The sequence below is a fragment of the Ooceraea biroi genome, chromosome 8 (assembly GCF_003672135.1).
Source record: "Ooceraea biroi isolate clonal line C1 chromosome 8, Obir_v5.4, whole genome shotgun sequence".
NCBI lineage: Eukaryota > Metazoa > Arthropoda > Insecta > Hymenoptera > Formicidae > Ooceraea > Ooceraea biroi.
In genome coordinates, this window is record NC_039513.1 from 11,392,439 (window position 1) to 11,415,332 (window position 22,894).

The 22,894-nt window shown below is 50.1% G+C and overlaps 1 protein-coding gene across 1 annotated transcript; it reads left to right on the top strand.

Annotated features, from left to right (window-relative positions):
* The first annotated feature begins 1,513 nt into the window (after positions 1-1,513).
* Positions 1,514-4,519, top strand: LOC105280712 (protein sister of odd and bowel). Its single transcript, XM_011341436.2, has 2 exons — positions 1,514-3,008; positions 3,697-4,519. The coding sequence occupies exons 1-2, from the start codon at positions 1,981-1,983 to the stop codon at positions 4,040-4,042; spliced, it is 1,374 nt and encodes a 457-aa protein (XP_011339738.1). The 5' UTR covers positions 1,514-1,980; the 3' UTR covers positions 4,043-4,519.
* The last annotated feature ends 18,375 nt before the right edge of the window (positions 4,520-22,894 follow it).

The window sequence follows — 22,894 nt, forward strand, 5'->3', positions numbered from 1 at the left end:
GCGGAGGGGAACTTTACCGAAGAAAGGACGCTGGAGATTTGCAGAGAGAGAGAGAGAAAGAGGGAGAGAGAGAGAGAGAAGACTGGGAGCAAGGGGAGGAAAGTCGGACTCGAGCGAGAGCATCAAAGTTATGAAAGAGGAGTAAAAGACTAACGCGCGCGCGCGCGCGAGAGAGGCGCGGGGCCCTCCTCGACGTAGAAACGCCGAGTAGGAAAAAAGAGAAGAGGGAGGAGCGCGGAGGGGAGCAGAGAAGGAACCGTCCACGGTGACGGTCAGCGAGCGCGAGGTGACCTCTGACCCTTCGTACGTCCTCTTCCGCGCGTGGCGTTGCTCAGTCAGTTCCTCTTCGTTCGACCGACGGGACTGGGACGACTCCGTGGGGCCCTCCACGAGGGCCCGGCGTGGGCGAAGCGTACGCGCGGGGGAGTAAGAGGCGGCCAGAGGCAGAGCGGGAGGAGAGAATAAGACGAAGCAGAGGGGCCGTACGGGGAGAGGGGTGACGAGTTGGCCCGCGGGCGTCCCGGGACCGTGAGAACACCACCTATAATATTATTTAGTCTGCCCGATGCCTCGGCGCTCCTCTCTCCCTCTCCTCATCCTCCCTCACCGCGCCCTTTTCCACTTCGATCGTCTCTCTTTCGCCTTTCCCTACGAGAGTTCGCTCTCTTCTTCTGATATATCATACTCCATCGTATTCTCTCTCCCCCTCTTTCTCCTTTTCACTCTTCCTCTTTCTCTCTCCTTCCTCTTTGCCGGGTACTCGCTTTTTTTTTCGTGTCTCTCGTGCACACACGAGAGCGCGCGTACGGAATGTCTCTTTCTCTTTCTCTTTCGCTTTTGGTGTGCCCCGACACTGAAGAGGCAGCTAAGTATAGGCGCTATACACGGCTTGCTCGCGCGCATTAATTGCCGTCGTAAATTGTTGCGGCTTTGCCGAGTCGAGCCGGAACGAAACCGCGGCACACGAGGTGCTGTACCGCGAGGGAGATGCCTTTTTTTCCGGCGCGGCATTACTATTCACTCAGCTTTGCCGGTATCTTGCCACGAGACGTTCACTCGGTTACCGCAGAAATCGATCGCACTTGCCGATTGGCCGCCAGCCACTGTCTTCAGTGTGCGCTGACGATGCATGAGATACGCCAGTCGAATTTCGACTACTTTTACGCCATATTACCATTTTTTGCGTTTGTCGTAAGAGCTAACGAGCTACAGCCAAGTAATTTTGTCTGTCGAGAATATCTGCGAGTGGAAAAGTCCGCTACATATTTGCTATTTAAATGCAACGCGATGCGCGTCTCACGAGGCAAACACTCGAGGGTTAAATAGCTGTTGACCCGCGATCGCGATCGCGATTCACGTTTCCGGATTCCGCAGCGCACGCACGCGTGCATGCGCGCGCGCGCGCGACGCTTGCCGTCCGTCGCGGCATGCAACAGCATCTACAACGTCGGGGGCCCGCCGCGGCCCCAAGAATGGGGTCCGTCGAAACAGCGGGCCGGCGATCTCGCGCGGCCGAGCTGCGGTTCTCTCTCCTGAATCCGGGGCCCGTTCGCTGCGGACAGGCCCATTTTGACTCGGATACCTGCCACCAGGTGGCTCCACTGGCAGTACCCATCAGCGGCAGGCAGGAGCAGTCTTCGGGGCGCTTTCGCACCGCCAGCATCGCGTGTGTGTATTCTCTTTGCCGTTTCCGCGTACGTTCGAGTACCGTGGCCCTACGGTCCTGTGAAAACGTTCGTTTCGGCAACGGGCGATAATAAGCGGGAACATGTGACGCGCGACATGTGTGCCCGACATCACGCACTCGTGAATACCGGGGTCGGATACTGAAGGAACCACCGGGAGTGCATTCACGACAGTCGCGACATTGTCAACAAGGACAAGTCAGAAAATCCCGATTGCCTTGCCAATGATCTCGGCAGAACGCGGAAGACGCGCGTTCCAGAGTCTAATCCGGAACGATTCAAACGACGGTGGAGGATGCAGCAACAACAGCAGCAACTGCTGCAGCAGCAGCAGGAGCAGCATCAAGAACAGGAACAGGAACAACAAAGACTCGTAATGGTGCCATCGTCCACCTCCTCTTCTTCATCGTCATCGGTCTCGTCCTCGGCTACGCTCGCAACCGATCTGCGCGATGTCGACGTCACGGGCCTCACGACGACCGGCTCCGAATTGCCGAATCTGGCGCTTCAGAGTGTCGCCTTGCGGCTCCAAGGTGCCCTCCTCTCCGCTCTGCAACGGGCAGCGCTCTTGCCGCCGGGACACGCAGCCGCGGCGGCCTTGAATCTGCAAGCTCTGGAGACGTATCTGACGCTTCATCGACTTCACGCGAGCGGTGCAACGTCGAGCGGCGTCGGGCCGACGTCGAGCACCGCCACGACGGTCGCCGGTAATCAACGATGCTCGTCGCTGAATGCGAACGTCAATGCGACCCTGAACCCATCGACCGTCAGGAACGATAATCATCTGACGGCTGAACAGCTGCTCCGATCTGCCGCTTCGATGAGCGAGGACGACGAGGCGCGGTTGGATTTTGTTACCGAGGCCGAAGAGGACCTGGCGCTTCTCGAGGAGGAAGAGTTGCTGCTGCGCGAGGCATCCGCCGTGGCCACCTCATCCGCGAACCATGAGCTGCTGCTGCGGCGGATATCCGAGGGAAGTCGAGTGGGCACGTCGACGACAACGGTCACCCAATCGTCGTCGTTGATCGCCCCGCCGTCTCTCGCTCCGTCATCAGCTTCCTCCGGTTGTTCCTCGACCTCATCTTCCTCGTCGTCCTCCTCATCATCCGTGCAACAGGCTTCGGTCACGGTGGACTCGAGTGTACCAAGGACTTGCCGGACGTCCAGACCCAAGAAGCAGTTTATCTGTAAATTCTGCAGTCGGCAATTCACCAAGAGCTACAATCTGTTGATCCACGAGAGGACGCACACCGACGAGCGCCCGTATTCGTGCGACATATGTGGCAAAGCCTTCCGACGGCAGGACCATCTGAGAGATCACAGGTAACAACGGCGAATCTTCGGCTTTCTTTGTCACGAGCAGCACGTTTTACGCGAGTTCTTGCAACGCGCACTTTTGCTACAGATCGAACGATACAGTCCGATGCAGTGTTGACTCGTTAATGATGACGGTGTACAAACTTCACGTGATGCTACTGTGTGCAGATATTCTTAATTGCGTAGCACTTTAAATAAATAACTTGCTTCAATCTACTTGTAGTACCGTTCACTCACCTCCGAGATGAAGAAATATTGTAAATGTTGACGCGAATAAGATGTTACGCGCGTAAAAATGTTTATGATGCGATACGCGTGCATAGAATTATTTATCGAATTTATTTCCTTCGCGCGATGATAGATTTTGAGACTGCGCGTATTTATCTCTTCGTTGCGCCGCAATTGATTACCAGCACTGTACGATTTATGAAACGCCTTTCCTTCCACGCGTAATTGCAACGACGATCTCGCGCACGCGAGTTACATACGTATATTATATTTAATAGCCAATACGTCGCAATCTATTCATTTACCGCATCTTTACACTCACACGGTTATAAACTTACTTTTTGCGTAAAACAATAATAATATTAAATAAATTCGCATAACGTATCGTGCTTCGTCTAGCAATTGTCTCATCCTTTGTTTTAAAATCTTAAAGCTTTACGACACGCACTTACGACTTACGTTGCAGGTATATCCACAGCAAGGAGAAACCATTCAAGTGTGCCGAGTGTGGCAAAGGATTTTGTCAGAGCAGAACCCTGGCGGTTCACAAAATTCTCCACATGGAGGAGTCACCGCACAAATGTCCCGTCTGCGCCAGGAGTTTCAATCAGAGGAGCAACCTAAAGACCCATCTTCTCACGCACACGGACATTAAGCCGTATCATTGTGCCTCCTGCGGCAAGGTCTTTCGCAGGAATTGCGATCTGAGGAGACACTCGTTGACTCACAATCTGGGGGTACCATCGTCGCCACCGCCGCCGGGTATACCCGTTTCCGGTTCGAGCACCATCGTTCTTCAAGAGACGTCTTAGTCCCTCTACGTATGGATATATCGAGTCCTCCCTGTTTATCTCGGTCGATTCACGAGATCTCGTCTGCATCTCGCGCGCTTTCTCCCAAGCCAATTCGCCGCAATTGTAACGCCACAAGCGTAATTTGGTTTCCCGCAATTTCCAGGATCTGCGATCGATCCGAATGATCGATTCGGCGATCGCGCCGCGTTGTCGGTACGATTAACATCTCTGTGCGTGTACGCCAACTTTCGACTTGTATTCTATCTGCCCTGCACTATCTATCATCGTTAGCGTTTAGAGCGTAATCATTGTTATGTACATCGCGATAATGCGGATATCCACGTCCGTTTAGATCTGTAATTATTCTGTGTATGCGAGATACGCGGTACAAGTATTCCGAATAACGTATTACCTACTGTACTATACATTACGTGTTTCCGTTGTGTTCTGTGTCTGTACGTGTGTGTAAAATAAACATTTATTATTATTTTTTAACTCGCAGTCGTTTGCTCTTTTCATTTCCCGCGTTAGATAATGGACGCGGACGTAACCAATTGAGCCAAGATATGAATATACTTATCGTGAAATATATGTATATTTGGGCCATCGGAAAAATGCCACAATCGCTATTTTTTCACGCGTCCCATTACTATGGCAGACTAGGAGGACTTAATCCTAACGAGAAATGTTGTTAGACTCTTCATCGACAAGGTTGATTCCAATTTCTTTTTTTTTTATTCAAATTCCATTCCCTCGGAGTATTAAACCAGGATTTTGTCTCGTCGTTTCCTTTTTATCCGTTTCACGTATCTAGACTAGGCGTAAGCTGATGACGGGCCAGAGAAAAGAAGAAACAAAAGGGTATGGCTAAAAAAAAGGAAAAGAAAAAAGTGAACAAGTTAAAGGGAAGGAAGAGGAGAAGGTGCAAGAGGACGAAACGCGTGTATTGTGTTACAAAGAACGTGGCCGCCAGGTGCGCAAGACATGACACCGCGATACGTCTAGGGTTACGTTTCTTTTCTCCAAGGTGCCGGGACGAGAGTGTGAGGGAGATGGGGGTCCGAACGACGCTATTTCGGATCCCGGAGGTGCCCAAAGACGGGGTCTCCTCGTGTCGATAAGGAGAATCTCGCACGACCGGTCGCACCGCCGCTCATCGTCTCTCAAAAGGAGCATACGTGTTACGTTGCTCGTGTATGCGCACGTAAACCCGGACTCCCGGACGAACTTTCATAAATTCTTACCGGTGGACGTTTTACCGCGAATTACGGCCCGTCGTTTTACCGCAAACCCATGTTGGCAAAATCGTGTTTACGGCCTCGGGATACACACACATACACACACATATACACATATATGTAGGAGCCACGGATGAGAGAAACAGAAAAAGAGGGAGAGAGAGAGGAGTAGTTGAAAGCGATCGGAACGACTTTTCGATGGGGCACCTTTCGCGTCATGTAACATCGTACCCCGCGACAATTTGGAAACTCTAAAAGTTTTGCGTCGAGTCTGCGAGATTTTTGATCGGTAACGATGGCACTCGTCGCCGGAAGTTTAAAGTTTAAACTCCTCTGAACCGGGCACGTGTCTGTGCCTGGGACGTATTTGAGAGGTCGAAGATGACAATAGAGATAGGCAGAGTCAATATTACCGAGAATGAATTTTAACTTGAACCAGAATGGGAAAGGATAATATTTTGCTAGGACTCAGGTACTTACTCGGAAAATGAGTTCCGCGACGTTGATAAGACCGTGTCAAAGGTGACATGGTGTCACGACTTGACGTCTTCGCGAAATCTTGAAGGTATTTGCACGCGACTTAATAAAGTTATTTGAAAAGCGTTTACGTAATTACAATTTGCGCGCAGATTACAGAGAGACGGATATCACACTCTTTTCAATTGTTCGAGAAAGTTTGCTAAAGCCAGAGAAGAGTACGGGGAGCTTAACCCGGTATTATATAATTAGTTAGCGGGGTGAGGATATGTGGGCGAGTTTATAGCCAACTTGTAGATACGAGCTATCAGTGTGGAAGACGCCTGTTCCTAATTAAGATGATCGTACAATCATCTTAATAAAATAAAGATAAAGCGTAAAAACCATGGCTGGATTTTTTTAGCCCAATCACAGGTCGCTTTTCGATAAGGGGCGAGAAATGCGGATGCGGGGGTGGCCCAGGAAAAGAGGGACGCACAACACGTGTCCATGGTGATTCGGGAAAGAGCCAAGAGTGTACCCTCGAGCACGGTGGAGAAGCGAGGAAGGACGAAGAAACCGTAAGGAGGGGAAGCTAAGGGAGACATAGAAGGACCACACGCACGCGCCGCCCACAGATACGCTATCACTTGGCTACAACCGACGTGATCTGCATGCGCGTGTCCCCTCTCCGTGTCACAAGGAAAAAAAAAGAAGAAGCCAAAGGAAAGAAAAGGAGTATTCTCCCGTCCATCCCCACTTGCCCCCTTCACCCTCTTTACCACTTATCTACCTATCTTCCTTGATTTAAGGAGTCGCCGAAGCGTCGATAACGCGCACGCTATTTCCTTCTTTTTTCTCTCTCTCTCAACCATAGTTCTATCGCTTTTCATCTTGCCGGTGAATTCGATCGGATTCCTTCCTCCGTAGACTAATATCAATCGATCGTTTTTCGCCATCAGGCGATTTTCCTGTACCTTCCGTACGTAATGATTTGTCCAAGCAATTTTTTTTCTTTTCTCCTCTCTTCAGTTTTATCAACCACATCAGTCATATAAAGTTTTTTCCTTATCAAGTACGAAATAAATTTTTGCATTCATGGTCGATCCACCGGATCGTGGGTCGTGGGTCGGGACACTTGGGCACCGATCGGATCATCGACCACTCTCCGTTCTACGTCACTACTGTTACGATACCGTACAGAGTGAAGAAAATGAGAAGAGATTTAGATGCGTATTAACGCACGGGATATGAGACAAGGGATTACTTTTCGCGGGCTCGACAAGCGCGATTCCATCGCCGCTTGGCTCCGTTGGTTTTTCCGAAAAACGATCCTGCAATAAAACGATTATATTATTACGACCGCGTAGTACCAGTTATATCGATTTCATCCGCGATTATCATAAAAAGAGCCGATCCTCAGCCGCGGTCATTAATCCCCGAGGATTCGAGTTGCACAATGCGATATTCCCGTCCCTCCCGCGAACAAGCGATATTTTCAGGCATTCACAGCCGAAACGAAGCTCACGCTACTCGTTGCGTAACTCAATCCCCGGCGTATTTACTACTTATGCAAATTGAAATCGAGCGTCCCGCGTAAATCGTAAATTTATTCCCGCCCCTTCTCACGCTCGCCGAGAGATATCGTCATCGTCAACTCGCGTCGGTCGCCCGACGATCCTGAGAGGATTGGGAGAGAGGATCGCGCGCGAACCACCGCGATCCACCAAGCGCGCACGAAGCACGAAAGCGCATCGAAAGCAAGCGAGGGAGCGAGCACGCGGCACGTGCGCGAGTATGCGTGCGATTTTTGCGCAAGAGGTCGTACGCACCAGAGTATAACATCTCCATACGCGGGAGAACGAAGTTGTACTTACCGATATACGATCGGCGGATGGTCGTGCGAAAGGCGGCCACCCGCGATACTGCAGGCGTGTATCGCTTAACAGCCGCGCCATGAGCATTTATAACGTGTGTAGCGGTGAGTGCACCGCGGTACCAGCTGTGCAGCCAGCCGCGGCGCAGCCAGCCGAGGTTGCGGCGAATTCGCGGCGATTCCATTATCGAGTAATTATTGTTTGTCCTATTGGGCATTGCGCTCGATGCGTTTATCCGCGTGGTCCGACGTCGTACGCGAATTTAAATCGTGATTCATTAAATTTCAACGAATGCATCGTTAGATGACATTTCGAGTAACGTCGTTACTCGACGAATTGACGTTAAAACCCGCCCCCATCTCCTCATAAAACTTGGCTATTACGCGTACACGCGAAAAAACAAACATGCAAATGCGTGACACTTTGACTGGCCAAAAAGCGCGGCGCATTTGCGCGATGAGGCCCCACCGTCGCGCGATGATTGGCGGGAACGCTGATGTGCGATGAGTCGCGCTCGCCAGCGCTCACGTGCGTGCACGCGAGCGACGGTGCGTGTGCGTGCGCTACGAAATACGGACGGGCGGACAGGATGACGGACGGCAGGACGCCCAGGGCAACCGAGAGTGGTGACTCGCGCGACACAAGCTCACACTCGCCCACGCATCTCGGAGCCTCGCGAATCCAGCTCCTCCCCCTCCTTCTCTTCTTCTTTCTCTTCAACGGCCCGGGTGTTTCTTCGTCTCGCGCGTCTCTTCTCTTCCTCCCTTCGTATCCTTCGTCCTTACCTTCGTACCTTATACCGTACCTTATTATACCTAGCGCGCGCGCGCGTCCGCGTGCACGATGCACTAGCACGCGTGCCTGGATGGACGCCTTTCCTCTTTCGACGATTAGTCGCCGGCATATTTAATCCTGTGTATACTTTGGGCCTGCATTTAGGTCTGCGGAACGGTCCAGGAATCACGCACTTTCACGGTAGACAATAGGGACGGAAGCGGATGGAGATTGGACCAACTGCTTCGCCGAGTGTCCAGCGGCGCTATTATGAGGCGCGCTTTGTGAAATAACACACTTGTGTTAAGTTGCAAGATAAATAGCGCTCGTCATTTTTCGCCACGAACGAGAAGGAAGCTTACCTTTCCATTAGACTGTAATATGACGAGAGTCATGTCGTTTTCCGATCTTTTTGCGGATTATATTTCGTCGCCTGATTGCAAATCGAAATTGGTTGCAAAAAGTGGAAGAATACGCTTATAAGAATAAGAAGAAGGTTTGTAAAAGTTATCGTGGCGGTCCCATTGAAAGTTCTCGTCCTCGTTCAGGCTGCTTCGTTCGGACTGCTCGAAACTTTATTCCTGCGGCTGGCCGCAACGATGGCACGTCGTCGAGACGTCGCGCGTCGTCTAGATTTATTCGGAAACTATTGTACGTTCAAAGAGCATGGCGGATCATGGTTGCTCGCATACGCGATCTCTCGCAATACGTTACGGCTTGCGGTCGCGCTCGACTTCTCTCGGCCTTTGTTTGTCGCGTTTAGTCAAGTTCCGTGGACGTAGACCACGGCAAAGCGGAACCGAAACGTTGCGTTATGAATCTCGAGATTACACAAGAAATTACCGAAACGTCAAACAAAAATACGCACGAAAAACTAATGTTGCTTGATCTGATTCGGCGGATCAGATCGGATGAACGGATTCCTATAGACAGGATTGGAACGTCATCTCTTTTACGTTTCAAGACCTTTACTCGGATTATAGCTCGTCAAATCTGGATTTTCGCACCTTTTGCGCACAAAAGATAAGATAGTGGATCCTTGCGTTCTCGACATGGGGCCCATCGTCCATCGCGTCTCTCGAAAGGGATTTCTACACCGATCAATTAATTTAAATCGTCTTTTAAGCGGTGATTCCAAATCTATTGAGAGCACGCACGATAATTGGGAAGGCGACTTTGTTGGCAGCGTATGCCCGCACGCTCCCTCGTTAATCGACGGATATTAATTTCCGGCGAATTATTCTCTCGACCTCATCCGCACGCCATTAAGCTCGTACGTGGCGTTTGACTCTCACAATCAGCATTGAGTGAAACATTGTTAAACATAGGCAGGACGGCTAAGAGCACGTTCGTGGTGGTCGAAGTGGAAGATGGTTTCCTCGTCGGAGAGCCCTCGCGGCGCTTAAATCTCGAGAGTTTATGCGATCCTGCCGGTTCCCTCGATCGTTTTACGCACGCGTCTACGTACCCGGTACGACGATCTATCTACCTGTACCCCAAGTACTACTCGGCGGGACGTATCTTTCGCCTCTCTCAAGAAACGAGGAGATAACGTAATTTTACGTGTGAATGCTTCGGGGCGTGTGGATGAGAGCAGGTACCTGAGCACACCCAATAGCGCGTTCAGATAACGCCAGCCAATAATTTACAGCTCTGATTCATCTCGGAGCTCTTTATCTCGCGGCCGGAAGTATATGCCTCTGTTAATTAAAGTTAAAGCGCGCATCTCACGCTGGATCTCCGGGGGATTTCCGGAAATTTCGGCCGCGTTAGGAACGCCTCCGCTCAACGTGCAACGCGCAACGCCTGCGGCCGCAACGAGGAGTGACGCAAAGTGACGGAACGTCGCCTCCACGGTCGTTGACGATGATTCTCCTGCCTTCCGTGAGGTTGATGTGCTATATTATCGGTGCGGTAAATCCTTTGTTACCTAGGGGGGAAAGGGGAAAAAGAAGATCGTTGCGCCGCGAGATCTCGCTCCTTAAATGCGACAACTGTTGACGAGCCGCACCCCGGTGTCGGGGGGACACTCCTATTTTATATATCGTGTTACCGGCGGGCGGCACTAATATCCCATAAACGGTGAATGATGAAGATAGAAAAAGGAGCGAGAGGAGGATGAATGTAGACGCGGGGGAAGAAAAAGTTATCCGCGAACGAAGGAGACGTGGCGAGAGCGTGGCGCACGAGCCAACGCCGCCGCATTTTACGTGCAGTTGACTTTTTTCTCCCTTTTCGTACGCGCAGCTGCGCATTCAGGGGAGGATTAGCAAAATTAATAAACGTAAACCTTTTAACCTAACGCCCGCGAGGCACCGATAAATTCTTATTTATATTATAATCGACCGACGAGAGACCAACTGGCCCGAGAAGAGAGAGACCACGAGCCACCATTATGGATGTTTCATCGCATCGTCACTTCGTAAACCTGTTGAATAAATTCCGCGCTGGCGCCCCTCTTCCTGGCCCTGGTGGTAAGCGAGGCGAGTTTACTCGTTAGATGTCAAATCGACGACTTGCTCGAAGCCGCCTTCAGCGTTTTCGCTGTCGATCGACGTCGCGAGAGATACGTACGTCCAGAATCTCGCGCTGTTTCGAGTTCGACTCGAATATGCTTTGATCGAAACTTACATTATTTCGAGAAACAGGTAGAAACCCGAGCAAAAGCGTTGGCACTTCGTGATGAAATGTGTTTGTTTTTTCTATAGAAAATTCCAATGCTACCACTGTAGAAATTGTTTTTAGGAGACTGATCAATCGTACAGTTGTCAGATTGTCAGAGGATCTAGGACCTAGAAATCAAGATTAGAAAAAGAAAGGAAAAAGAAACGTAAAGAGTGACAGTAAGCCCGTGGGGGTTGTAGCGTTTCTCGAAAAAAATTAGTGTCTAGCGTGGCAGTAGAATCGACTTAAGAACCTCGGGAAACTTGATCTCTCTTCTTTGTCGCTTGTTACTACGATCCGAGATTGTCCTCTTTACAGATTTCAAAACGATTCGAGTAGTGACGATCAAATGCACTATGAAAATGTTCAAGATGACTTCATCGAGACCATTTTACGTTATAAATTGCACAACGCTCATTGTCTGTTAAATTCCCAATGAAAATTAGCTTCTTTGAATTGTCATTATCGTCTAATCGTACTATTCAGAAATGACGATATTTATCGTGCATCGCACGTATGTTGCGTTAGATGTCACAATGTGCATTATATGCCTATATGAATTACGCGAACGCAGCAAATGCGACCTACGTCGATGAATTGTGCATCGTTGGATATGCGTTATAAATCGCGACGTATTTATGGAAACGTTAATCAACGCGACAATACACTATAGCCGCGCACGCGTGCACGGGGGGAACCGCAAAAAGAGTTTCGAAACAAGGCGCCGAAGAAAAACGTCGGATTCAATACCCGAGTGGAGGAATGGCAAGATACCGACATCTACACATATACAATGTACAATGTGCAGGCTCGAGCCTGACTCTCTTTCTCTTTCTCTCTGTCGCTCGCTCGCTCGCTCGAGCCCTTTGAAAGCATCCGTACGAGCCGGCTGGATGACACGGAAGAAATCGAAATATGCGATGACTATGCAGATGAAATATTCGTGTCTTTTAATGGAGGCCTCGGACCGAGTGTTTTGGGTCCTGGGTGTACAGCAGGGTAAAAGGGGTGCTAAGCCTGCCTCCCGCGGAACGCAAGCGACTGTAACCGAAACTCCGAGCACCTCTGGTCAATAATCGGAACGTGAGTATCGATGTTTACGGGAAAACGAAAAGAGAAGCTTTTATGGAAACGTATGTTTGCGTTGTCTCTCCGAACGAACTCTTCACGTAGTGATAAATCTCGGAGCAACCGTCGCGTCGTTCCGCTCGGAAATTCGAAAAATGATTTGAATTACGACGCGTCGACACTGAATTGTTGATATTTCTGGTATCGGGCGCGGGCCCGCCTCGGCGAAAAGACGTCGGCGCCGCAGGAAGATGAGCGCGGGCGAAAGGGAACGGTGGAAGAATCCCGCAGGAATCCCGCGGAGTCGAGTGCCGTGCATACGGGGGTGTGCCGCGTGCCAGACTGGAGGCCCTCTCCGCATAGGCATCACAGGGGGCCCCTGGATGGGGGCCCCCTTCACCGTAAGATAAGGCCTCCCGGTGCGAGCCGACGACGCGCGACCGACATCCATGTCACATTATTACCATATAGGTACCAGTCGCGTCGTCACAACACCGCACGGCGAACGTACCACCACCGTTATACACGCTGGAGAGGAACGAGAAGAAATCGGTCGGCAAGAGAGAGAGAGAGAGAGAGAGAGGGCAAGAGGCCGGTGGAGAGCAGAGAGGAGGAGAGAAATCATCCTCTATTTTAGTTACGAACCGGTTCGATACGTTTCTTCCTCCGTTCGTCAGCAATGTCGCGTATGCGCGGTGGACAACCGTATGAAAGCCGCGCAAACGGCTTCCCCCTGTACGGTCGTGGAGAGCCGGGAACCCGGCGATATATCCATTCGCTTGTGCGGTAATTCAATTGGCGGAAACGTTCGTGATCACGTTGAACGCGGCATTACAGCATATACCAGTAATAATAGTAAACCATTTTTTTTACGTTGCTTCTCGTTGCCGTACCAAATTCCGATCCAAACTCTGTTGCGCTCGAATGCGAGTTGCGCTTTATTCGACTCGATAACCTGAGGTTTCAAGGCGAAATTTAACAATTGACATTTTCACGCGCGACCTCTCCAACTGCGGTCAGATGACGCGTCTGACGCGGCGGGATATGCATCGGCAGAATGCCGATAGCTACCGTGAATCCGTGAATCGTTGATCGCATCCACCCGAGGAAATTTATTCTCTTTCATCTTTTTTACCTCGCCGGGAACGTTTCCCGTTAAAGACGATCTCTTAGACGAAAATCGCGGTGTGACTCGGCCCGAATGGACCACTCGGGAATCATAAAATTGGGTAAATCATTGGCTGGTTCAACGCTGATGCTAACCGCGAGCTGAATTCTACTCTCCCCCCGAGAAAGAAGGTGTGGTACCGGCTCGTGCTCTATCTGTATCCTTCCTCCCTCTCCCTTTCATCTCCTTTCGGCCTCTCTTATTCCCTCTGTCTCGTTGGCCATCCCGGGTGTTAGGTGCATATAAACACGGGCAGGTATAGAGCCGCAGGTAAAACCCATGGTGGTCGGTGGCCGAGTCGCGAGATAAACTTTACTGCGTACAGTGCGCGATCCTCAGCCACGCGTTGTAAACAGCACGATGACCATTCGTTATCGCAATGATGATTCGCGACATCCGCACCTTAAAGAATCACCACTGGTATTGCGAGCTCGCCGCAATCGGCGAATTCCTGAAAATTCCTTCGGACGATAATGCAAATTCAGCGGACGGTAGATATTCGATTTCGCGCGATCTCTGTGATATTCGCAGACTTTTTCAGAAACATTTTGCAGAGAGCATGGGCTTTGTTCGATGACCCTTATGCTCTGTTCTCGTTTGTATCTTTAAAGTTTTGAGCTGCGAGAGACTTTGCAAATGCCCGTGTCTGTCATTATAATTACTATTAATCCGCCAGATGTACATCTTGGATCGTAATTGATCATTATATTGGTACGGTTCTCCTTTTTCAATCACAACGTGAAATTTTTATTATTGTCCTTATCGGATCACGTAATTTCTCGGATACGAGATAGAACGTTACGCGCGGAACTACAACAAAAAGGACGCGCGCACACACGCAAGAGAGAGAGAGAGAGAGAGGGAGGGAGGAGGATGAGAGGGTGAGAGAGGGAACGATGCAGGTGCTGGTCGATTCGTGTCGTAGGTACGCACATGCATCGGCCCCGGCGAAGACGAATCCATTAGCCGTGAACGCGGATTGAGCAATAAACCAACTGGGAGGTAAGTCGACTCCGGCCGTCTCGCCTCCTCCCGAGAAAGAGATCCTGCTTCTCTCCTTCTCGCCGTGGTTTCGGTTCGCCTCTTATTCCTGTTGGGCCCGCATTCCCATACAAGATGTCGCGCCGATAAAAGTCTCCGAAGGCTCGTGGTCTCGGGGCCCACCCCGAGTAATTCATTTAAACATTCCCGGAGGTGGTCGCACGACAAATTACTCTCACGAAACCTTCGCACGACAGCCAAAAGCTTCGTCGGGACCGTCGTAGGCCTATCTCCATTGAGAGATCTCCCTCCTTCCCTCTCTCTCGCCCTCTTCCCCTATGTGTTGTTCTCTCACGATCATTCCGTCTTCCTTCTTTCATCGGCGTCTGGTGTCTTCGCCTCCTCGCCTCCCGGCCCATGCTTTCCCTGCGTGCGGTAAAAAACCTGGTGACACTTCTCACCCTTCTTAAGAGGCTCCTCTTCGGCACGAGCTGGCACCGAGCGACACTCCGAGCGGAGATGGAGAGGATCAAGTAAAGCATACCAACGTATCGGGATATCTTATCTCTATCAGTATCTCTGTCGGTTGTCCCGATTGACGACAAAGTAATATTCCACGTAGTATTCTACGCTTACACGACCATGCGTACCACGATTAGCGACTCGCGCAATTCTCGATTCCTCAATATTTTGCTTACTGATTTGGCTTTTCTCTGGATTTCTCCGGAATCACGCGTTTCATTATATACATATATATATAAACGAATTTTAGAAATCATTTAGTTTTTCCATGAATTATCGTCATGTAGATCAGAGGGAGATTTGGATAAATTAGAGAGAGCTCCTTTACCCCGAAACGAGGTAAACGTTGAGAAATCCTTACGCAAACTATTAAGAATCGTTTCATTCTTTTGCTGATTTCGAGATACGATCGTTCGTATCTGATAAAAGAATCTCTCATTGAGGCGTTTTGCTCATTGACCCGTTCGTCCTGTCTGCTATTCTCGGGAAACGGTCTGTCACTTTGAAAGATCGGGATCCATTTGGGATTAGTATGTCCCCTACCGACTAGAGTGGAGGCCCGTGGGATACGGACAGCTTCCGGAAGCACGGAGATGCATCGGCCGAGATTGCAGGGCATCGGACGTCTCTTCTCCTGCGCTAGACGCGGACCGTGGGCAACCCCTCGTAAATAAAGTGTCGAGATGCGCGCCGAACGGGCCGCAGGGTGGCTAATATATCTCACGACTCGGTTAATTGACCCGGCGAGCCTCGCGCACGGTTCCACCCGTGTATCCAATTCGTCTTGACACCTCCGACTTCTTTTGGGATTCCGTGGCGTGGCGTATGGTCTACAGGTAAAAAGAATGCGCGCTTTGTTCGTATCGCTACGGAAATCGCCCGACCGTTTCCGATAATGAAAAGCCCGAGAGAACCCGTACGAACGGCATTCAGAGCTGAAGAGCGACATTGAGTGACGTTGAGCGACGTGTCGTATACGCTTACGCGGTATAATATCTCGCTCGTTTCCATTTTCTTTCATTTTCTTCATAAAATGTTTCAGGAATTTTCCGGACTCGATACTTTCAATAATCTTCCTGCTTGTACGCTCACCCTACCAAAATCCAAAATTTATGATGTAGTCAATCAAGTTTATCCCTTTAAACATGGTGATAAATACATGACATCTGATACTGTAGAGCGCAAAGTTTCGTAAGAGCAAGCAATCTTATTTTTGCGATTGTAGACATCATTATCCTCTCATCCAGTCGATTATCCGAACTGAAAAATAGCATTTCCCATAATCATAACCGATTGCGCGAACGGTTCGTGGAATTAATTACCGTTTGAACGCTCGGTGCACCAGCTCGGTGCGCGATAGCTCCGCTATTAATCACGCTCGCGCCGTGTGCACGATTGTTTTTACGTCGATAAAATTGCACGTTTGATCCGAGCTGCCAAAAAGTGGGTCAACGCCAATACGAGGATACTCGACGTGAGCTCCAAGAGTGAGCGTGCAATCATTACGATTTCTCGCGCGTATCCCACACGTTAATTACGGAGAAGACTCTGACGTCGCGGAATCGCCTTGAGCGACGTGCGCGTTCCTCGATGTCATCGACCATCGGTGATGGAAAGGAGAGATTCAATCATCGAGAGATTGATACCATTTCGTACTAGTACTTAGTGGAGAGGCATTCGTATCGCGGTTCTGATCCGTAAAGATTTCTCACAGCCAGAGGGGTGGTTGAGGGATCGTTCGAGCGAAGATAATTTTGCGATTATGCAACGACGACGGCGACGATGACGACAACGACGACGACGACGACGATACACGGCGGCTCGTTCGCCTCGCTGGCGTCGCCTCCGAGGGAGGAGGATAGATGAAAATCGTGCGAGACAAGAGACTAGGAAGGTGGACGCCGTAAGGGGGTGGCGAGGGAGGAGTAGAAGGAAGAAGAGAGGAGGAAGAAGGAGGTGGGAAGGGGTCGCCCACGCACGCGTAGGATAATTGCACGCGTGATTCTCCCTCGCCGTGCGCGGCTCTCCTTTTCCTTCCCCATCCTTTCCGCCTTACCTTCTGCCGCGCTTTCTACGTCACGCTCATGCGTGTACGTACGTACACGCGAGTTAGCATCTGCATGCGAAAGAAGCTCCGAGAGCGCGCGGGACGGCAGGAACGGACGGAGGGCCAGGAGGACGTAGTGGAAGCGCTTGAGGAGGAGGTCAGAGGTCAGCCGCACTCTCGACGAGGCAGACGCGACGCCCACCGAGCGACACCCACGCGAAGATCCTTCTTCGCGAAGCTCTCTCGTCTTCTTCAGCTTCTTCCTCCTTCTCCATCTGGACGGTCTTGCATTTTTCTCTTGCGCGTGTTCCGCTCCCTTCCTCGCGCTCCGCGAGATGCCCCACGAATTCCACAACGGATCCTGGGCTTATCTTTCACAAGCACACCGATATCAAATTCCTGGCGTATCAACGGCGAGCGGCGAACGGCATTTCGGCGCGTGGCGCTCTCGACCGATCGTACGTTTTATTACGTTCGCTCGCATCGCGGAAATGTGAAGTCGCGTAATTTTCCCGTAATTAGCAGAGTTTGCCGTTTTCCGAGTCGGATTGTAAATATCGGTTACGATTGCATGCGCGTTAATAAGTAAGAGAACGGTCTGCGGGAGTTCGATGGACAATCACTTGATTGTGTCATAAATCGAGAGATGATACGTGCGAACGGGATAAAGCAACGAGCATTCGCGTTACGAGATGCTCGCGCGAAGCTCGCGTAACCGGCACGGCGCACAACGAGCAGTGACGAGCTAGAAACGGCGGCACTAAATCAACAGGCAAAATTTATCGCTAATATTTTTCCAGCGCGCAGTTAACTGTCGCGCGGTCGTTAGCGGTGACAAAAGATTCGTAATTTATCGAGTCCCTGGTTTAACCGGCCCCGGGTAAAGTCTTCCGCAGACGCTAAACTTTCCGTTTACGACTCCTTCGATGGACGCTCAAGCTCTTGCTTTGTACGCAGCGTTAAGCGTTACGGATGGCACAAGCGCCTTCCTCCTTTCTTCTTCTTCTTCCTCTTTCTCTTCTTCTTCTTCCTGAATTCGATTATCTGCTCGTCCGCGACGGACCGGTCAATCGTGCTGTGGCGCTCAGCGTTTATAGCACATTGAAGAAACGTTATTAACGAGCCTTCCACAATCAAGACATTTCTCTTCGTGCCGCGAAGACGGCCCGCATCGCGCGAGACGAGTTTCGCGGTTCTTGCGCGATATTGTGCTCTCTGAGAGACTCTGTATAAAGGGGTACTTTATATTCCGCATCCTCCATGAAAACACACTCTTCTCGCGGAAGATTCAAAAAATGTTGACACATTTTTTAGCGACTGTTGTACTTGTAAATCGTGTCATTGATACATAATAGAACGCGTTGCCAGGCTATTTGGCGATGGCTATAGAAAAGAAAAAGAAAAGAAAAAGGAGTCAAAGCCAACGAAGGAAGGAAATCACGAAAGGACTGGGAAGCACATTACGAGGGATTACACCCGATAAGTCGGGCCCAACTGGCAGCCTGACGTCATAATCTTGAGAAATATTCGGGCAACTACCCTGCTGTCCCGTTCTCGCTCTACTCTTGGCTCCTCTTCGTTCTCTCTTTCGCCCACGATTGTGAATACGAATGGTGTGCGGTCAGCAAAGTTGAAGCTGCGGGAAGGAGAAGGAGCGAGGCAGAGGAAGACACGGGGTTAGACGAAGAAGAAACTTATTATACTCTGAGAATCTGAGGTACAGACTGACGGGAAGAGATCTGGACACGCTCTACGTAAATGCTCCAGCAGGTCCTCGAGGTGATCACCAAGATTTTCGAATCGATCAATTAAGCGGCGTGTGGGAACCGTCCGGTCCGGTCTCGTCCGTCCGTCCATCCGATCAGAACGAAAAAATCAGATGTTGATCTCTCCGCAAACCTGTAATCCTCCTGAAAAGGAGAGGATCCCGGCTTCGAGATCGGGGGATTCCTTTTCTTACCAGTCGTCTGCTCCCTTTCCTTCCCGACCAAATCTGACGAGAGGATAAAAGTTGAGCGGAAGTAAGACGGAGCAAGTAATATTTCGGTGTAGAGATCGGATGACTCAGCGACATTCCGCGAATAATTCTCTGACGTTAACGCTGCATGTTGATAACGCATCATCTTCTTCTACTCCAACAGAGAGAGAGAGAGAGAGAGACTAAGAAAAAACGACCGACTGACAGAATCGCCGTTTGCGTATCAAGAAAATACACGTGTGCGTGGTGGCAATCATCGCCTCTAGGAGAAAACGATCTTTGATCGAGATTGCTCGAATGCAAACGCGCTGGATACTCGAGATACTCGGCAGCGTACGTGGCATGCGAGAAACGTGGCATGCGCGACGTTACTGTATTTTACCGAAATAAGCGCTCGGCCCGGTACCCCGACGACGACGTCGTCGTCGTCGTCGCTGCCATTACCGCTGCCACGCCACGCATTTTCATTGTCGCCCCGGCGGCGAATCCAGGAAAGTAACGTATCGCCGTTGGCCGCATCAGCGCCATAGCGCCGGAGAACGATGCGTCTACCCTCTCGAGGGCGGCGAGAAATCGAGGCTTAATCTCGCGGCGAAAGGGACCCTAAACGCACGGAACGTGGATACGATGATCTTAAATTCTCGCGAGGGCCCTACTCGATTACCTGCCCACGCGATTTCTCGAAGCTAACCCGAGCGTCAGGACGAAACACGGGGTAGGAACATCGGAAGAATACGAGATAACATGGGCGCGGACGAGAGAAGCGGAGAGAGGAGAGAAAACGGAGGAAGACGGAGAGAACGTGCAGGAAGGAAAGAGACAAGGAAGGAGAAGAGTGTGTATCCGTGACAAGAGACTAGATCTATACGCCGGTGGGACCACACGTGCGAAGGCGACGGCGACGACGACGACGACGACGACGATGATGGCGACAGCGACGGCAGTGGCGGCGACGGGCAGACGAAAACGTACGCAAGACTATGTTTTTTCGATACCTGGGACAATTTTTCGTCGTTCCGGAGACTGCGGATATCTCGCTGCAACGAGGCGTAAAGAATATCGGAAGAATCGCGGGCCGTGCTGCCGCTTTCTTTCTTTTTTATTTTGCGCCTTTCGACGATCCCGTGATCACGATGAGGAGGTGGAAGAAGATCGTTCCGGACGAGGTGGATCAATGGGCCGAGGGGAGAACGGCCAAGAAGGCGGTAAAGAGGGTGAGAAAGAGAGAGAGAAAAGAACGAGGGAACCGAGAACGGTGGACCACCGGTGATGTCCTTGACGTTTTATCGTTATCCAGTTGATTGGGCTGAAAATTTGACGGACTGGTTCCGGAGCCGCCTTCCCCTTCTACGCTTGTCCTACCTGTTTCTTTCGATTCGATCGTTCGATTCAGAATCTCCGGCAGGATACGCAGTCGGACAGCTCACTTAATGCAACGAGCGATGACACTGGTGATATTGCAACATGTTACATATAGTACACGCATGCACGTATACGTACGTATACGTATTACGTCGTACTCACTGTGTCTTTTTATTGTAATTTCGAGTGAGAAAGAGTGAAATGCGTGCGCTCGAGACTGTGCCGGAATTAATACTCATAATGCAATTTCGTTGGCATTTCAACAGTCGGCATGGTCGCGAATAACGATGAGGTAGCGTGACGTCGGTTTACACCGCAGCCAAATCGCAATCTGTACAAAAGAGGCGTTTATGCGAAAACCAGATCTACCGATGGCACGAAAGTGTAGAGTCAGAGCCAGAGCCGGACAGCCGATGACTCCGTCGCAATCGTCGCATCGGCGCGTTAACAAAGAGACACACGTTTCTGCATCGGCAATGACGGCACGAGGGAACGAAAGCGCGTGTATATTGGGTGTCTCACAAATTTTCTTCATATTTTTATCACACACAAATTCCACGCAAGGTGTTCAACTCGGGTCGAATCCATCCTCTGGCAAGAATGTCCAGATACTAGAATAGCTTTTCTGTATTAATCATTTTTCGACAACGGCAAATTGAAAATTGCGCCTGCCTACCTCAATCGCATTAATCGTGACTCACAGTGGTAATAGAGGTACGAAATGTTACTACAGACACAGCCAAGTGACAACGAAATAATATCACGTAATTGTTTGTAGATCCTTTTCAACTTGCGCTCGATTACACTAGATTTTCGATACTTTAATCGACATGTATTTTCCGCAGGACACCCAGTAGAGGTGTGAGGACGAGGGAGAGAAGTCGCGCAAGAGACGAGGAGGAGGATTGTCGCCGTTTAAGATCCACGCGAGAGCGCCATTCTGGGCCCGGGTGGTCCCCCGTCAATCTGCTGCTCATACCGCTTTCGGCACAAATATCCTCCGAGGATGTACTGGGTCCTACCTCCTCACGCTTTTTACTTTCTTTCGACGGTGAACGTAACAGGCCGTTTTATCCCGGCTCGTTACTTTGCCAGAGTAACGAGAAAAACGACAAGCACGACGCGACAAGGATTAATGTGTTCACGAAGGTACTGTATACCATAGTGTGGCGTCTCTATTCGATCGTGCCTAAAAGTCAGTCGGATTTTGCGAAAGATTTCTTTCGAAAAGTTTCGAAAAGTGAACAAGCACACATTTATTGAATTAAATCGGACACGTATACACAAGTGGTTTGCGACGCTGGACGATGCAGTAAACGTAATGCGTAACATCCAACGAGAAAAGATTGAAACTCAGTCAAGTGCAACGTCGCGTCGGATACATACGCGGCGGTGAGGTCGCTTGGGAAGGAAGGAAGGACAAGATCTCGTAAACCAGAAGATTAGAATCTGAGGCGACGGCCACCCACTCCGAGTTTGCTCATTTTCGCTCCTTTTCTCCCGCTTGCCCTTATCCGTCCCTATCTCTCTTTTTCCCGTTCCGCAGGCTTTCTCTTGTCGGTCGGCCACGTAGCGACAATTAACCGTAAAACGTCTGGAACCTTATTTATTTCCTCTTCCCGCATCGATCACGCGCAAGCGTAGAGCGAGCAACAATTATTTCTCGAAATTGCATCTCTTTTCGGAAACATTCTTTCAGTGATGCAAGAAAGAAAATTTGCGAAGTCTGACTGAGCAAAATTTGACAAATCGCGTTTCTCGTTCTCGCGGCTTGAGACCAGCTTTTGGACGACCGAACGGATGTGTATACGTAAGCGTTTTAAAAGCCTATTACAACTATCTGTCCTAATCTACTGCCAACGGCGTGCGACCAGTGTGACTAGTGGTAATACAATATTTTCCAAAGTTTCTGTAATTCCACTTGTGCAGTGGGAAAAAGCGTCGAGGTATCGGTGGTCGGATCGGCCGTGAGATAAAGACTATCCGAAGATTGATCGATCACTTTACCGCATCTCGCGTGTTTCTTAATACAGCGTGTCCCGACACAGATTGTCTTAATCGAATCGACAGGGACGCGATCTGCACCGAGCATGCACGGAAATTTAAAGGCGAGTCCCAAGAGGTACAAGATGGCGAAGCACCATGCTAAATCGGGCACGTGTGGACGATAGATGGGGGAAGAGAAACAGCGAGAAACACAGGCTCAGGTCACGAAACGGAGTAAGGACGGTAGGGCTGTCCTTTAAGAGAGAAGGGTTGAAAACGCGAGTAAGACGAAAGTAAGACAAACGCTTTTGAACGCTGGCTGCAAGTATAATAATTTGCACCTTGCGTTTTTTACGTAATCGATATCGCAGAATAATATTCAGTTACTTTTTCATTTCATTTTGCACTGTATCCTTCCCTCTCTCTTTCTCTCTCTCTGAATTATGTATTGCCCAAAATAATAAATATCTCTATCAGAGACTGGCGCGGCGAGACCAACAAAATCACGTTTGCAACAACGATTTGATGGTTCATGCGTGTAACTGATACGGATACGGCAGAAAAATGTGGCACGTTAAACGAATCCTTTTTAAACTCAATCATCTCGCTCGTTTACGCGTGTATCGATTACAGGAACAAAAGAGAAGTGCGAGCTTAATGCGAGAGCACGGAGGTGCGAAGAAGGGCCTCGGATAAAAGGGACAAAAGGAACAAGGAGTGAGACGAAGAGGCACAATGCTGTGTCGGTC

What these genes read in the sequence shown, in the direction of transcription:
- LOC105280712 (XM_011341436.2), top strand. Translation starts at nt 1,981, where the DNA reads ATGCAGCAACAACAGCAGCAACTGCTGCAGCAGCAGCAGGAGCAGCAT. An exon ending in GACCATCTGAGAGATCACAG is followed by an intron (nt 3,009 to 3,696) that starts GTAACAACGGCG and finishes CTTACGTTGCAG; the next exon opens with GTATATCCACAGCAAGGAGA.